General features: G+C 42.4%; 1 protein-coding gene across 10 annotated transcripts in view; it reads left to right on the forward strand.

Annotated features, from left to right (window-relative positions):
* The window catches only part of FAM227A (family with sequence similarity 227 member A), a 53,777-nt gene that overhangs the window by 26,397 nt on the left and 10,439 nt on the right, over positions 1-16,941 (forward strand). For 9 of the 10 annotated variants that reach the window (XM_025048860.1, XM_025048862.1, XM_015591622.2 and 6 more), the window contains 6 exons: positions 745-824; positions 3,978-4,059; positions 8,773-8,867; positions 13,498-13,655; positions 15,339-15,491; positions 16,415-16,555. In XM_025048860.1, the coding sequence (XP_024904628.1) occupies positions 745-824; positions 3,978-4,059; positions 8,773-8,867; positions 13,498-13,655; positions 15,339-15,491; positions 16,415-16,555 (709 nt within the window). The remainder of the gene's footprint in view (positions 1-744; positions 825-3,977; positions 4,060-8,772; positions 8,868-13,497; positions 13,656-15,338; positions 15,492-16,414; positions 16,556-16,941) is intronic. The other variant, XM_025048863.1, reaches the window with a different exon arrangement.

Raw genomic sequence — 16,941 nt, forward strand, 5'->3', positions numbered from 1 at the left:
AAACTTTCTACTCAAAGTGTGATCCAAGGAGCAGCAGCATCAGCATCAGCATCTCTCCAGATGGATTAAATCAGACTCTGCAGTTTACTAAGATGCCCTGGTAATCTCGAAGCACATTCCAGTTTGAGAAGCCCTAGTCCAGGGCACAGGGAAGAGAACATCTAACAGCCTTAGAGAAGGGTGTGGCTGCAGCAAAAGAAAGTTAGAACAACCTCAGAGCCAAGCACTTCCATGTGCTGCTTTTCTATGCATTTACAGTTACTGACCCACTTAATAGGTTTGCTTTCCTAGCGGTCACCATGGATACACAGGAATTTCAAATGAAAAAAATCTAATCTGTAAATCGTGACGTTTCAGTGAATACTAAATTTAACACTTTACGAGGTTGATAGCTTGTTTTTTCAGCATTTAATCCAACATTTATTTATTTCAATTTCGCCAGGTTCTGAGTTTTATTTTACTTTTGAAGTCAGTACTCTTTTTTTTCATACGTTTGGGTGCTCATCCTGTGTTTTAGGCTCTGCACACATCGCTTCCTTTAATTGAGTCATCAGCCTATGAGGTAGTTAGTATTCACTATTTGTAACAGGACCAGAGAGGTTAAATAACTTGCCCAAGGTCACTCAGTAGGTGTTCCTCTTGCTCTTACTGATCCCTGCAGGGCAGGGGCTGTCTCAAAGCTCCTGGTCTGCAGTCACTCCCAGGACAACAAGGAACTGACAAACAACATTTTCTCTTCCCTAGAAAGAGAGATACCCGTCCGCCTTTCTAAGAGCGACTCTTTCCAGAAGTCTCTCCAGGTCAGACAAGTCCCCGACCGTCCGGTGAGTGGGGAGGCACAAACCTTGGACCCCTTGGGGCCCTGTAAGCGTCGGTGACTTTTGATCGATCCCACACTCTGCGCTCCCTGCCCCTTCATCTCTGGGGGCGCCCTGGTTGTCCTCATCTACATGGATGAGTGGAGCACTAAGGGGTGGCCACAGAAATGCAGTGGCTGTGAGGAGGGAGGAGAACCAATATTTATTTCAGTAGAGGCTGCACTGCTAGGTGCTTTTTTACATCTTTTTCTCCCCTTTGATCCTCATCACAAGCCTGAACCTGGCTGTCCCCCGCAACACCTACTTGCCCCTCTCTGCCTTGTTCCCATTGCCTCCTGCCTACTTGCCGGCAGCACCCTCTTCTCCCTTCCACTCCAGTCTGAGCTCCCTTCACTGTGGCCGTAAGCTCCTGTCTCCTTCAGGCTCTCTGGTACCCTGCACTCTTTTTCCAAAATGCAGACTAATTACTGCATCCCATTACCGCCTGGCCCTTTTCTACTCTCCTGTACCCCTAACACCATCCTCTCAGCCCAAGTGAAAAACATCTTCAAAACCTCAGAAGCTTCCTCTTGCTTTGGGGTGGACTGACCTGGGTGGCCCTGCTATGTCTGGCCAGTGCCATCTCTACCCTCCCAGGCTCTTGGGGCTCCTGCTGCAGGGGCCTTCTTTCTGTTCCTTAGACACAGCATACCCTGCACCTGTCTGGCCTCTGTGCCCGCCCCTTGGCCCTCCACCAGTGCCATCATCATTGCCAGCATCTCCTCTTATCAGTGGCACGAAACAAGCCAAACACTACCAATCAGGTTCTGTTTTTTTCCCGAAAGCTCAATAAAAATAAATGTCCAGACAAACTACGAATGAGGCCTTTCCCTGCCTGTTTTTGTAAATAGAGCTTTATTGGCTCACAGCCACAGCCACTGGTTCTCCGTTGTCTTCGGCAATCTCTGCGCTGCAGCCGCAGAATCAGGTAACTGCGACAGAGACTTTATGGCCTGCAAAGCCAAATGCACTCACTCGGGCTCTTGGTGGAGAAGTTTGCTGGCCCCAAAACAGGCTCCCCTGCTGCTCTGACCCATCATAGCTGAGCCCTCGGCATGTGGACTCTGAGCAGGAGGGTGTCCATGTGGGGTAGAAGGATTCTATCTCTCCCATACCATGATGGGAAGGGGGCCCCGGAGCAGTCTTAGTCTACCCCCATCCCAGTGGTGGTCACCCTGCCTCGTACACTCGGGGTGGTTGCTGGTCACACGAGGATAGACAGACAAGAACTTTGGAGATGTTACCATGTGCAGGTTGTCTTTTCACATCCTCTCTACTCTTTACAACATTTCTACAAGGCAGGTGAGGATTAACTTTATTTGACAAAGGAAGAAACAGACCCAAGAGGTGAATAACTTGCCCCAGGCCACGCAGCTGACTTCAGCTGACGCAGGAGGCTGTCAGTCTGAGCTCTTTCTGCATCAGCAAGCTGCCTCTCCAATAGGAGGGCCTGATAATTTACACCAAGCCAGTCTCCTTGCACGTATTCTCCGCTCTACTACAGAGCTCTCTGAAGCCTATTAAGAATGAGCGTGGGGCTTCATTGAGTCTGGGAATGGTTTCTCTCTAACAAATCCCAGTAACCACTTAAACTCTACAAACATCATAGCTGTTGGACAGCCAGCTGCACGGTGTATGGGAAGTCCTTTCTGCTTGCTTTTTCCTATTCAAATATCATATTGATATAAAAGCAAAGTGCTGGTTGTTGAGGTGGCGGACTGCTTGCCTGCTACTTGGTGGGTCATCTGTTTAATATTGTTAAACTCCTGCTCATCCTTAAAAACAACAAAAGTGTCTTCTCTCCTTGGAAGCCCTCCAGCTCTCCAGCAGACAGAATCAAACATTCCCCACTCTGTCTTCTATGATACTCTGCTTCTGGCCTACTATTAGTTGTTTTGCAATATCTGTTGTTTCTTCTTCTATAGAAAGAGAACCTCCAATTTTTATGGCCAGATCAAGGACTACATTTCCTGGCCTCCCCTATATCAATGTGTGGCCATGTGACTAAGATCCTGTTAATGAGATATAAGTGGATGTGCTATGTGACAGTTTCTGGGAGCCTTCCTTAAGGAAACAGTCCATGTGAAGTCTTTGCCTCTTTGTCCTTTTTTCCGTTCTGCTGCCTGGAATGCGAATGTGATGACTGGCTACCATCTTGGACCTTAAGAGCAAGTGTCTTAGGAAAGGTAGAATCATGAGCTGGAAGAAGTTGGAATCCCTAAGGACTTATCACAGCAGAAATACCATATAAGTTCTGGATTGTCTACCTTCAGACTGTTATAGGAGAGAGAAATTTCTACCTAGGTTGAGCCACTGTTATTCCGAGTCTCTGTCACTCAAGCTCTAGCTACCATCTTGGACCTTAAGAGCAAGGGTCTTAGGAAAGGTAGAATCATGAGCTGGAAGAAGTTGGAATCCCTAAGGACTTATCACAGCAGAAATACCATATAAGTTCTGGATTGTCTACCTTCAGACTGTTATAGGAGAGAGAAATTTCTACCTAGGTTGAGCCACTGTTATTCTGAGTCTCTGTCACTCACATACAGACCTAATCCTAACTTATATTGCCTCTCTAATAAATATGTGATACTTTTCTCACCTTAGTGTAATTGTCCATTTACCATTATCTCCCCTGCTGGACTGGGAGCTCCTCTGGGCAAGGACCAGGTTTCAGGATCTGCCCAGTGCCAGACACATTAGAAGCTGCTCAGTGAGATGTTTACTGAAAGAGATGTGGTGAGTGTGTAAACAGTGGCGGCAGTATTCATGGAGCCCCTACCGTGAGCAGCCACTCACGCACTTTGCATGCCTTAGCTGACTTAATCCTCACAAGAACCCTATGAGGAATCCAAGGCAATCCAGAGGTTTGATGACTTGCCTAAGATCACCAGCCGTTGAGTGACAGGGCTGGGACTGGAGCCCTGGTCTGCCTCCGTCTGCAGCCCACGTGTTTTCTACATCAGCCTCTTCTCTCCACCGTGCCCCTGGGTTGGCAAGCTGGGCCTGCAAGCTCTCCCTCTACAAGAAGGATCAGAAGTGTCTAGGAAATAGCACGTATGCTTTTCGTATTTCTCTCATTACCAGTTTTACTAAGTTGTTCTTTGTTTTTTTCTCCCTCAGTCTACAAGTATATATTCAAACGAGAGAGGCTCCTTATCTAAGAAGTCAGAGGATAGGTCACAAATACAGAATATCATGAAAGGTACAGTAACTACCTAAAACGGAAATGTAGGCTTTTGACTCAGTTATTTTCTCCAAAACCCTCGTTTCCTGGGTTTGTTTGAACATAATCTGCCACCCTAGTTTATACTCGTGCTTCTAGCCTGGGCTTTGTCACCAAGTAATTTCTTGAGAGGGCATAATTGTCTTTTCAGTTCCACAAGCAATGATTAAGTTCTACTTTTATAATGATGAGTTCACACAGTGCTAATATCTGTGGGAAAGAGAGGTTGTAGGCAATGGAAGAAAATAAATTTAAGACCTGATCACTGCCCCTCTCCCCATCAGAAACAAGCATTTATTGAGGTAGGAACTGATTTGTGCCTGGGTGTTAACTTATAAAGGTGACTGAGTGAATACCTGGAGAGGTCAATGCCATTGAAAGAAAAGTTTGCTATTCACAGTTCTCCTAGAATCAAGAGGCATGACTTGCCATGCAGGACCATGGGAGGAAGCACCAGTGTCAGTCAGGAGACAGAAAGGCGCCAGAGGAAGGATTAGGCCACAGCCTTTATTGAGATTTCCTTGGGAAAGACAAGACATGACATGGTTAACAGCTTAGGATCGGCTAGTTTGAGTAATTCTGGCTGGCTTCGGGATATAGGAGCTGTTCCTAGATGTCTGACATCTGGCCCTGGGTTGATTTACGTCAGGGGAAATGTTAGCTTTGTGTGTGGAAATTAGATAAAGGAGGTGGTTCACAGTATGAGCTCTGATCACAGGGGAGCTGTATCCACTTTGGCCGTTAGTTTGGCCCTGTAATTAATGGATGCCATACAGACAAATATAGAACCTGAGAAAACAGAACAGGAACTCTTAGGTGTCATCATTAGTCGAAAAAATTAAACTATCCTTTTCTTTGTTGGAGAATTGGAGGCTCAGAAAAGTTAGTATGTAAATCATATTACAATAAAGCTGTTATTAAAAAAATATTCGGAGACCACTTGTTGAGAAGTATAACCAGGGTTCCAAATACAGACGGACCTCGGAGACATTGCAGGTTCAGTTCCTGACCACTGCAATAGAGCGAATATCTCAACAAAGTGAGTCACACGAAGAAGTTTTTGGTTTCCCAGTGCATATAAAAGCTACATTTACACTATTCTATAGTCTATTAAGTGTGCAACGGCATTATGTCTTTAAAAATGTATTACCTTACCTAAAAAAAGACTTTATTGCTAAAAAATGCTAAACATCATCTGAGCCTTCAGCGAGTTGTGATCCTTTTGCTAGTGGAGGGTTTTAGCTTCGATTTGGTAAAAATATGCAATATCTGTGAAGCTCAATGAAGCCAAGCGAAATAAAACGAGATATGCCAGTAAAGGTAAATATTTGGGGGGAGACTTCAAGTCCCCAAAATAGACATATATATTCAACTGATAAAGATCCATAAGTCAAAGAAGAAAATGAGACTTTTATTTTCTAATATGAATGTTGAGTGCTATGTACATTTCCCTCTCAACACTGAGGCATCCCGCATGTTTTAGATATATAGTTGGTTTTTTTAATTCAGTTCGGGTTGTTTCCGTTTTGTAGCTGTTATGAATAATACTACTATGAATATCCATGTTCAAGTTTTTGTGTAGACGTATGTTTTTATTTCTCTTAGGTGTATGTATACCTAGGAGCGGAATTACTGGGTCATATGTTTAACATTTTGAGAAACTGCCAAACTGTATGCCAAAGTGATCATACATATTTTAAAGAATGTCAGAGAAAGAAAAGAGTCTATTATATTTACCATATATCATCATATATATTTACTATATACATTATATTTGCCATTTACAATTTCTGTTACTTTTCATTCATTCCCGAAGTTTCATATCTCCCTCTGGTATCATTTTCCTTCCTTTAGTATTTCATTAAAAATAGACCTGCTAGCAATGAATTTTCTTAGTTTTCTTTCATCTGAGAATGTCTTTATTTTACCTTCATTCTTGAATGATATTTTTTCTGGGTATAGCATTTTCAGTTGACTGTTCTTTTTCCTCAGCATTTTAAAATGTCATTCCACAGCCCTCTGGCCTCAATGGTCTAAGGACAAATCCACAGTCATTAAAACTGTTGTCCCCCTTTTGCGTAATGCATTTTCTCTGGCTGCCCTCAGGGTATTTACTGTGTCTTGTCTTTCAGCAGATTGATTATGATGTGTATGGGTGTGGGTTTCTTTGAATTTAACTTGTTTAGGGTTTGCAGATCTTCTTGAATCTGTAAGTTTATATCTTTTGCCAAATTTGGGAAGTTTTCACATGTTTTCAAAATGTTTTTGTACTGCACACTTGCTCCTTTCTTTCTGAGACTTTGATGACACAAATGTTAGACCCGTTGCTATTGTCCCATAAGTCCCTGAGGCTCTCTGTTCATTTTTTCCCAATCTTTTGTCTCTACATTGTTCAGATTGTATAGTATAATAAAAACATAGATTAGGTCTTTGTCCTCAGTTCTTGGCACAGAGCTCCTGAATCTTTCAGAATTTCCGGAGCCATAGGGGTATTTTTGTTATTCATAACAAGCATCTTTCAACCATATCTGAGTATATGCTAATAAGGTGACTCAGCTCGGGGCCCCAGGTAGCTTCAGAATGCAGTCGGGTTACCTGAAAGCCCAAACATGGTTAGTGGGTGAAAACTTTCAGCCCTACCACCCCCACAACCTCCAGAGAGGAGGGGCAGACTGGAGATTGAGTTATAACAACTCTTGAATAATATGATCTGATGAACTTACAGGTTCCTGAACACACTCATGTGCTGGGAAGATGGTGGTGTGCCTGAAGAGGGCATGGAAGTTCTTCGTTCCATCCCCCAAGCCCCATACCCTGCCCTATGTATCTTTTCCATTTTGTTGTTTTGAGTGATATCTTTCATCATAAATCTGTAACAGTAAGTATGGCACTTTCCTGAGTTCCATGAATCATTCCAGTGAATCATCAAACTTGAAGATGGGTGCTGGGAACCTCTAAATTTGTAGTCAGCTGGATAGAAGTGTGAGTAGCCTGGGAACCCCATATGAGACTGCTGCCTAGAGTCGGGATAGTCTTGTCAGACTGAGTCCTGTAACTTGTGGGATCTGATACTGACTCCAGATGGGTCTGGAATTGAATTGAATTATTGGAAACCCGGTTTATTTCAGAGAATTGGTGTGGAAAAACCACACATGTGATATCAGAAAACACCACATATGATTTCTTTTGATCTGTCTTTAAGTTCATTGACTCTTTCCTCTCTTACCCCCATTTCTGCTATTGATCCCCTCCAGTGAATTTATTTTGGTGGTTGTATCTTTCAGTTGTAAAATTTCTGTTTGGGCCCCTGTCATAGCTTCTGTTTTTCTACTGAGCCTTTCTATTTTTTTATTTGTTTCAAGTGTTCACCCATACTTCTTACATCATTGTTATAATCACTACTTTATAGCCTTTGTCTGATGATTTCAACATCTGAGTAATTTCATAGTTGACGATGCTGACTGCCTTTTTCTCTTGAGAATTTATCAAACTTTCCTGGTTCTCTGTACTGTACTGGTGACGAAGCTCAGTGGTTAAGAGCTCAGACTCAGAGTCAGACAGATCTGCATGCAAGTCTTGGCTTTATCACTAATTTTTTTGTGAATTTGGACAAATTAGTTACCTGCTCTGAGCATCATTTTTCTCACCAATCAACTGAAGAATAGCAGAAGTAATTATCTGAGAGGACTGTGCTGGTAAACAAAATATACTGCATGCACAGGTTTAGTATAGTGCCTGACACATAGTAAGTGTATTATAATAATTATCATAGGTACCTCAGGTAAACCTTGGAATTATTGTCTCCATTTTATAGAGTGTGTGTGTGTGGTAGAGAGAGGCGGGAGAGAGGGAGAGGGAGAGAGAGAAAAACAGATAGAAACATTGTTTTTAGCAGTTCCTTTATCACAAGGTTTTTGGTATATTTGCTTGGTTTTTGTTTTTCTATTAATGTCTCTATTTCATCTGTGTTCTTGAAGGATAGTTTTGCTGGATACCCATCTACCTCAATGCTTTGCTGATTTTATTCCACTGTCTTCTAGCTTTTAGTGTTACTGTTGAAAACGCTGTAGTAATTTTAATTGTTATTCATTTATAGATGATCTGTTGTTTCTCTCTGCCCATCTTTAAGATGTTCTCTGTTAATTTTCTCCTACAGGAAAACTATAATTTTGTGCAAGAGTTGGATATTTTTTCTCTTTTAATGACAACACCTTTTCTGATTATGCTTAGCTTTTTTAAAAAAAGCCTTTAGCCTCCCCTTATTCTGTGACCACACTGTAACCTCTAGAGAATTCTGTCATTGCACCTGAGTTAGTGTTACGCTTATTATTTGCATGTGTTTTTTTCTCACTAAACTATGAATTCCTTGAAGATAGTCTACTTTCAGCACCTAGCATGGGCCCAGTACATAGTGGATGCTTAGTAAATGTTTATTGATTGGATAGATAGAAGAATCTATATATAGATTAATAAATGGACAAATCTATGGCCATAGGTATATATCTGGATAAAATGCAAGTGAAATTCTATGGATTTACCTGAGCTACTTCCTCCATTATCTCCCAGTGATCTGACCACACTCAGGCATTTTCACAGTAATAGGAAGCTGAGATCTGCCGTATGTTCTTTCTCATCACAGCTGACCAGTTCCAATAATCTTTTTTTTTTTTTTTGCTCATATTGCATTGACAGAGCAATATCTTCAGACTCTGGCCTTGAGGAAAGCTACACAACAAGTCAAGAGGATCTCAAAAGCAAGAGCATATGAGAATATGTGTCCTAAGGAGGTGAGCACATGATTGGCAATTTAATAGTAGAGATGATTTTAAAGTAGCTGGGAGATATGGCTATAAAAGCTAGCACTGTGAAGATGTCAGGGTAAGAACTAGGATATTTCTTATTGTAGGCTCAGGTGATACAGCTAGGAAATCTCCTAAGAGTAATTCCTGACTGAGAGAGGCATAAGTTGGGTGAGAATTTGTCTGGATTTTTCCAGGGATTTAAATTACTTGGTTGAGACTCAGAAGCCTGAGTGTAATGGAAGGAGAGCACTGAGTCTCGGTTTCCCACTCTATGAAACGGAGACAATAATTTTAAGGTTTACCTGGGATACCGATGATAATTATGTAATAAACACTTACTATGTGTCAGGCATTATACTAAACCTGTGCATGCAGTATATTTTGTTTACTTGTCACAGATACCTCTCAGATAATTACTTCCGCTCTTATTCAGTTTATTAGTGAGAAAAATAATCCTCAGAGCAAGTAACTAATTTGTCTAAGTTCACAAAGCAAATAGGTGTTAAAGTCAAGACTTGCACACAGATCTGTCTGACTCTGAGCCTGATGAGCTCTTAACCACTGAGCTTTGCCACCAGCACTGTCCCCAGGACACTGGAGGCACTGGATTATGTGTGTTCTCTCCTCTTCTTTTCCCCTCCCCCAAATCTAACCCACAAAGTTCAGTGTGCGGTAGTTTATATCCATGGCACCTTCAGTCCTGTGTAGCAGGAGAGGCGGTTAATATCCGACCAGGGCAAGAGATTCTGGGGCTTTCCCAAGACATCAACTAGCACAGGAGTCAGGCCACAGAATTTGGGCCAAGTACAGCAAGTGTTGCAGGAGGTTCCTTGAACCTTCTTTGTTTCTCCATACTGATTACTGCTGCCTATTTCCCCTCAGCGTTTAGCATGAAACTTTTGAGAAGCAGCAGGGCATGGTGGAAAAAACAGACAGACACGGGTTCAAATCACAGCTGTGTCACTTGGGCAAGTTGTTTAACTTTTCTGACTTCAATAAAATTGGGAAAATGAAGCCCGGCAGTGTAATTATGATTCCATTTTTATTTTTGAAATATATTTTTGGAATAAAGTCAGTATGTGCATATAAAAAGGTTTAGAAAGATACACAGAAAAGTGTTAACAGTATTCCTAGGACATGTAAGTGGAGATGAGACAGACTTTTATCTTTTCCTTTATTTATTTCTACATCGTATTAATTTTTCACAAAGATCATAAATTTGTTTTGTAAAAAAATAGACTTTTACTGTCAGAGATAACAGAAAATGATATCTGAATGTCAAAATGAAGAACTTTTTAAAAAGACATACAGTTGGCCCAGAAGAAGAAAGAAGATGGCCCCACTTCAGATGGTCCCATCCAACATGTGTCTAGAGATGGGGACCAGACTGAAAATCGGACCAGGAGTTATCAAAGGCACTGAAGATGTTTAGGTTGGAAAAGCAAGACTTAGAGAAGATGCGAGGGCTCTCCTCGAGTATTTTAAGAACTGTTATGTAACGTGGTTTTGGAGAAAGATGGGTTGGTATTACCGAGAGTCAGATTTTTATCTAGAGTAAGAAAGAACTTCCTAAGAGCCCAAGTTGTCATTTTAAACCCTCTGGCTCTGCCATAGACCATCTTCTGCTTCTCGTTTCAGCTTTGCTCCCAAACCGTCATTCCTCCGGCAGGTCCCTGATGCCGACCCTTCCCTCCAGCTCCTACTCTGCCTCCCCCGCCTCTTGAATCTGATGTTCCAGAACTCTCCTCTTGCCCAGTGTCCCATCTTTGCCCAATGCCATGGCTGTGAGCCAGGCCTTCCCACTCCTGTGCCCAGTCCCTGTACCCAAAGCCCCCTCTCGTCGCTCTCACCTGGGAGGAGAAATCAGCTGCTTACCACCAGAGGGACTGGACATTACAGAAGGCAGCACATTCCTTGTTAACAAAGTAGGGAAGCAAAAATGGACAGTCACCCGCTGAGGATGTTATTGAAAGAATGTGTATCAGCTGGAATTCTTTGCTTACAAGTAACAAAATCTGTCTTGGGCCAATATGAGGAAAAACCGGAGGAACATTGAGTCACCGGAAAGTCTAAAAGTCAGTCCAGGGACCAGGAGAAGAATCAAGGCCGTTGCAACTCTTGAACCATCTCTTCAAGCTGACATCTTGGAATGGGTGAACCCCCACATGTTCTCAGTCTATATTTCACCCCATTCAAGATTCAAAAATCTCAGGCGTAGGAGTTTTCATTGACCAAGCTTATTCCAGGTACCCTAGCTCTAATTGGGTGGATGAGGAAGGTGCTGGCTGGCAGAGCCTGTGAAGGCCTCTGTGGACCCCTTCTGAGGCCCTCATGGGGGAGGAAGATATTTGATTTAAAGCCTCCTGGAGTCCAAACACATGAGACTCGGAGGCTGTTAAGAAAGGAGAATGGGTACTGGGCAGCCAAGAGAACAACTCTCGGATAAATGAGAAACGAGATTAGTGAATCCTAGATCCACTTTGGATTTTTCTAGACTTTGAAAAACTTGTAAAAATTTTCACTAAATAATTTTATTAAAATGATTGTTATTTGCCATCACCATTATTTCATAAAAGAAAAGTTCATTAATATAAATGTAGAAAAGATAACCACAGAATAAAAATCCTAAAAGTGAATAAATTTATGTTAGATGTATTATAATATATTTTTCCTTGTTTCTCTCATTTTCCTGGAGACCAGTAAACACAGACTGGCCCCCATTTGGAGATGGGGTTCTAGGAATCATTGGACTAAGTGACATGTAGGTTCCCTGCTAACCTCAGATTTCTGTGATTCCAGTGGGATCTTGCTATATAGAATAGTGCTTCTCCACGGGAAGCGGGGCAGGTGATTTTGCCCCCTAGGAGACGTTTGGCCATGTCTGGAGACATTCCTGGTTGTCACAGCTGGGAGTACGGTGGAGTATTCCTGGCATCAGGTAGCAGGGATGTTACTCAGCGTCCTACAATGCACAGGATAGTCGCCCACAACAATGGATTATCTGCCTCCAAACGTCAAAGTGCCGAGGTTGAGAGATCCTGCTAAAGATTGAAGAAATCTATTAAGCAATTAAAACAGATAGTATTAAAGAACAGTATGGTTAGGTACTGTTGCAGCCTTTATTCATGAGACAAAATTATTGTTTGGTCAAATTTCAGCTACTTCAAAATAAAATATATTGTTTTTTAAATACAAAAGTAGTACATAATCATTATTGATATTTTTAGAAAAAGGCAGAGGACTGTAAGGAAGGAAAGCAAATCACTTTTAGCCTCAGCCTGTTCTCTCTCCTGATCTGTTTCCTCGTGTTTGTCTATCAGCATCTCACACATAGCACGTCCCAACAGATGCCTTGATTTTCCCACTCCGCTAACCTGTTCCTCCCCAGGTCTTCCCAGCTCAGCAACTGGCTAAACCTTTGGAGTCATCCTTGACTCTGCTCTTTCTCACATCCACATTGAGTCCATCAGCAAATCCTGCCAGTGCTTGCGTGATGTATTGCGAATTTGATCACTTCTAATTAACCCTTCTCCCGACGACCCAGTCCCAGCCCCATCAGCCACCTGACCACTGCACAGGCCTCCCGACCGTTGCTGTTCTCACGTCCACTCTTACCCACTGCCGTCAGGTCTCCACATGCCAGTCAAGGGACTTTAGAAAAAATTAGTCAGAGCATGTTGTGCTGCATTTAAACCTCCCAGCGGTCTCCATCACACTGAGAAGAGACCCTAACTCCTTCTCATGGTCCAGAGTCCCCGCTCCATCTTCAGCCTCATTGTTCACTCTCCATTTGAGCCACGCAGGCCTCGTGTTTGTCCCCCAGCCACACCAAGCTCTTGTCTGCCTCAGGGTCTCTTGGACGTGCTGTCCCCTGTGCCTGGAATACCACACTGATTGTCCTCCCATCGTTTGGGACCTGCCAGGATTGCTCCTCCTCAGGGCAGCCCTCCTTGACCATCCCATGGACGATGCTGCCCTTCATCCCTTGCCCTGCTTGATTCTTATCTGAAGCACCTACTCTGTAATATCATGTTATTCTTATATTTGTTGATTTGTTTATTGCGTCTCTCTCTCAACTATAATGCAGCCTCCAGGAGGGCTGGACTTCGTCTTATTCTTGGCTGACTCTCCCGCGCCTGGAACAGTGTGTATACATAACAGTTACCCAATAAATATTTGCAGAATGAATTGTTAACATTTTGGTAACTATGCTTCCAGTCTCTCATCTACTTATTAACCAAATTATTTTCTATAATTGTATTTATTTCATATAAAATATATTTTCTACCCAATTTTGCATCTTGGTTATTTTATTATATCTGAAACGATATTTTAGAACCAACTCTTCATAAACATTTTAATAATGGCATATTATTCCTTTGAGTCGGTATTTTAATGTCTTTAACATTTAGGTTATTCTAATCTTTTGTTATAGTAAAAATCTCTGCAGTAAACATCTTGGTGCCTAAACTTTTCCTTCCTTGGGGTAATTTCCTTAGGATAGCATCCTAAAACTGGAGTTACTGGATCAAGGAACATGAGTACTTTTACATTTCTTAATGCATGCTATAAAAATGACGATATCCTTTATTTTTTTCCCTCTTTTCCTGCTCAGTCTCACCCCGCCTGCAGAATCCCTGAGATGACTTCAAACCTCTTCAACATTCATGGGAAGAGCCCTCTGATCGTGCACTTTCTTCAGAAATACCTCACTCTGCGGCAGCATGGCACCGACGTGCTGATAGTCAGGAGGGAGAAAACCAAGACCTTGCCATATCCTTTCCTCCATGGGCGGGGCACATATTATTCCAGGCCACTGCCAGAGTGGGAGAGAGACACCCAACCCCTGGCACAGCTCCTGGCACATTAAAGGTGCCGGTCAAGGGTAGCCATTGATATGAGCCTAAGGGTCAGAATCTTGCTCATTGTAGTTCCACATCTGCCTCATGAGCTGGCTGTGTGGGACCCTGGGCAAGTCGAATTTTCCTATGTGCAAAATCTCCCATCTACCAGAATGAGGGGCTGACTAGGTACTCTAACATACTTTGCAACTCAGTAATGCCTCCCACGTGTTCGTGGACTCCGAAGTATGTATCGGTCAGGAGTTTTGGTGTCTAGGTGTATGATTCTTTCAACACCGTCCTCACACACACCCTCCCTAGGCACATCAGCAAATTCCTAGCCCCTTTGGTGTTTATCCTAAATATTTGGTAAAAAGCTCAGATCCAAAGAAAACAGGTGTGACATGTATTGGTCCTGAGTCTTAGCAGTTTATCAGAGAGGTCAGAACACAGATTCAAATAGACCGAGACTCATGAACCAACTCAACTGCTTGCTAGTCGAGTGATCTTAGACAAGTTCCAGCTTCTCTCTGAGCCTCATTTTTCATCTGTAAGATGGGGATAACAGTACTTGCCTCATAGGACTGTTTTGCAGAGTACAGGCAAAACAGCGGTAAAGCCTTAGCATAGTGCCTTGCAGGTAACGAGTGCTCGAATGGTGCCTATTTGCATATAGCTTCTCATCAGGAGGAGCTTGCATAATGAACTAGGCAGGACTTGTAGCTCCTGCCCTGTAGCACTTCATATCCATAGACCTATTTATATGTCTACAGGCAAAGGATAACGACTCATACTTCGTAGTGCTTTATTGTTATGAAATGCTTTCCTTCATTGTTCTGTAAAGACAGTGTAGTGTAGTAGAAGGAGCCTGGGTTTGGGATGCACGGCCCTGGATATGAGTCCCAGCTCAGCGACCCACCGGCCTTAAATCTCATGCGCACAGCTTAACCTCTGAGCTCAATGTATTTATCACCTCCTTCCTAAAATAAGGACAGTTATACCAAACCCAGGATTAAATGGCATACAGCTGGTACTAAATAAATAACAACTATCATTGTTATTAACATTATCCAAGGTAGGTCTTACTGGCCCTATTTTATAGATAAGGAACTGGAGACGTAGAGGGTGACATATCTTGTCTGAGCTCCCGCAGCTTGTGACGAGTGTAGCTGAAATTCTGACCAATCCAGAAGGGGTAGACAGGGCCGGGGAGGGAGAGAGGATTTTTCGACAAACATGAGATAAGGAATGAGGCCTTGGGCCTGAAAGGAAAGTTGGAATCTCTTTCTGTTCACCACTGTGATAACAGAGTAAGAGTTTTAAATGACAGTCTAAAAAACGCATTTCCCAGCTCTTTCATCAGCAGAAAAGAGAAGATCTTTATTAAAAGATAGGGAACGGCCTACCCATGGAGAGGGTAGCCTCTTTCCAAAGCGGGCCATGGGCAAAGGGCGGAAAGGGTCATATCCCGCTCAGCCTTCAGTCGTCTCATCCAGAAACAGATCAGTTTCCCCAGTCTGCCACCTCACTCCCTACACACTAGGTGCGTCTCACTAACAATGCCAAGAGTCAATAGTGACTGACAGCGTGGGTTTTCCTTGACGGTGAAAGCCACTGAGTCCAGCCTGACCTACGCTGATATCATCAGCCTGACCCTGAGCAACATGAAGAAGCGGAGGGCCTTCCTTCAGCAGCTGAACCAGCTCCACTGGAATGAGTGGAATTATTTTGATAAGTACCTAAAGGTTCTGCAGTACAACTTCCTCAGGTATTAAGGGGTTTTAGGGAAGTGGCATTGTTTCAGCATCTGTCTGTTGTAGCACGTCATCCTAATGTTTGATTGGGGGCCTTCATCCTATAACATCTTAAGCATGTTCAACCTTCTTGTGGTCAGAATGTAAACCCCGCAATAACAGAGACCAGATTTTTATGTAAATAAGGACCGGGTTTTAGATGATATTAGGGAATTCATTTTACTGGCATATTCCTATTTTTAAGATATAATAGTTTTTAATATTGTTTTTAAAAAGAGTCATGTCTTAAAGAGATACATAATGAAGTACTTATGGATGAAATGACATGGTGTCTATTATTTGCTTTAAAATAACTGATTTGTGGTGGGAAGTGATAGATGAGTCGAGATTGACTTTACGTTGATAACTATTGAAGCGAGATAACAGGTAAATGGTGTTAATTATACTACTTTCTTTACTTTTATATTTACATTTTATATATTATAAAATTTTAAATATGAAGTTTTTTTTCAGTGGTGGACATAACAAGAACAAAAGGTAGCAAATGTTGACGTGGAAATTTACTTTCCGGTTTGCCCAAGGTCACACAGCAAGTGGCAGAGCCCCAACTTAAATTCAGCTTGCCCTCACAGCTCATGCTTTAGCTTTCTCCCAGACTGTAGATTTCTTCACCTGTCTTCCTAATTTGAGTATGTGTTCCTTGAGTTCAGGGACCATCCTTATTCCTCTCTGTGTTATGTGATTTCTGGCACATAACAGGGCTTGGTGACCGAGTTGCTGCTATGTGGTCAGCTCTCTGCTTCAGTCAGTTGCTCTTGACAGATGACATGAATGAATTTACAAATATTTTCCTCTCTTTACTTATGAAGATAGGAGAGAAAAGAATTATGCTGACTTTGTGATCTTTTCCCCACGTGTCTTTATGATTTCCTCACAGGGAAATGAAGAATATCGACCAAAGAGAAGCAGAGAAGAAAAAGGCAAACCACATGTTCGTCCAACCTTCAACCTTCTCTGAGGAATCCCCTGAAAAGAAATCTGGAAAAATCTATCAGAGGGAGAATACATTTCTTTTAAGGTTTGTTGGAAAAAAGACCATGAGACAAGCAGAAATGCGAACAATGTAAGAATTCTTAGTACATGGGAAAGAATATTGGAAAGGTCACTCATTTTTACATGTTGCTCAATTCACATTTTATTTTTTAATTATTAATGGTAGTAGAAAGAGCTACCAATGATTTGGTACTTCCTCTGTGCCAAGCATTTGTACTTTATGAACTGTGTGAGTCAGAGCTGTTTCGTTGCAGGTGCTAGGAAACCAACTCAAACTAGCTCGAGCTTTAGGAAGATCTGGTGACTTCAGTAACCAGGAAAGCCACAGATGAGTTGGCTGCAGGCACATTGGACCTAAGGTCTCAATGATATTTTCAGGTTCTCTCTCCCTCCCTCTCTCAGCCCTCTTTC

This window comes from Pteropus alecto, unplaced genomic scaffold (assembly GCF_000325575.1).
Source record: "Pteropus alecto unplaced genomic scaffold, ASM32557v1 scaffold6, whole genome shotgun sequence".
Classification (NCBI taxonomy): domain Eukaryota; kingdom Metazoa; phylum Chordata; class Mammalia; order Chiroptera; family Pteropodidae; genus Pteropus; species Pteropus alecto.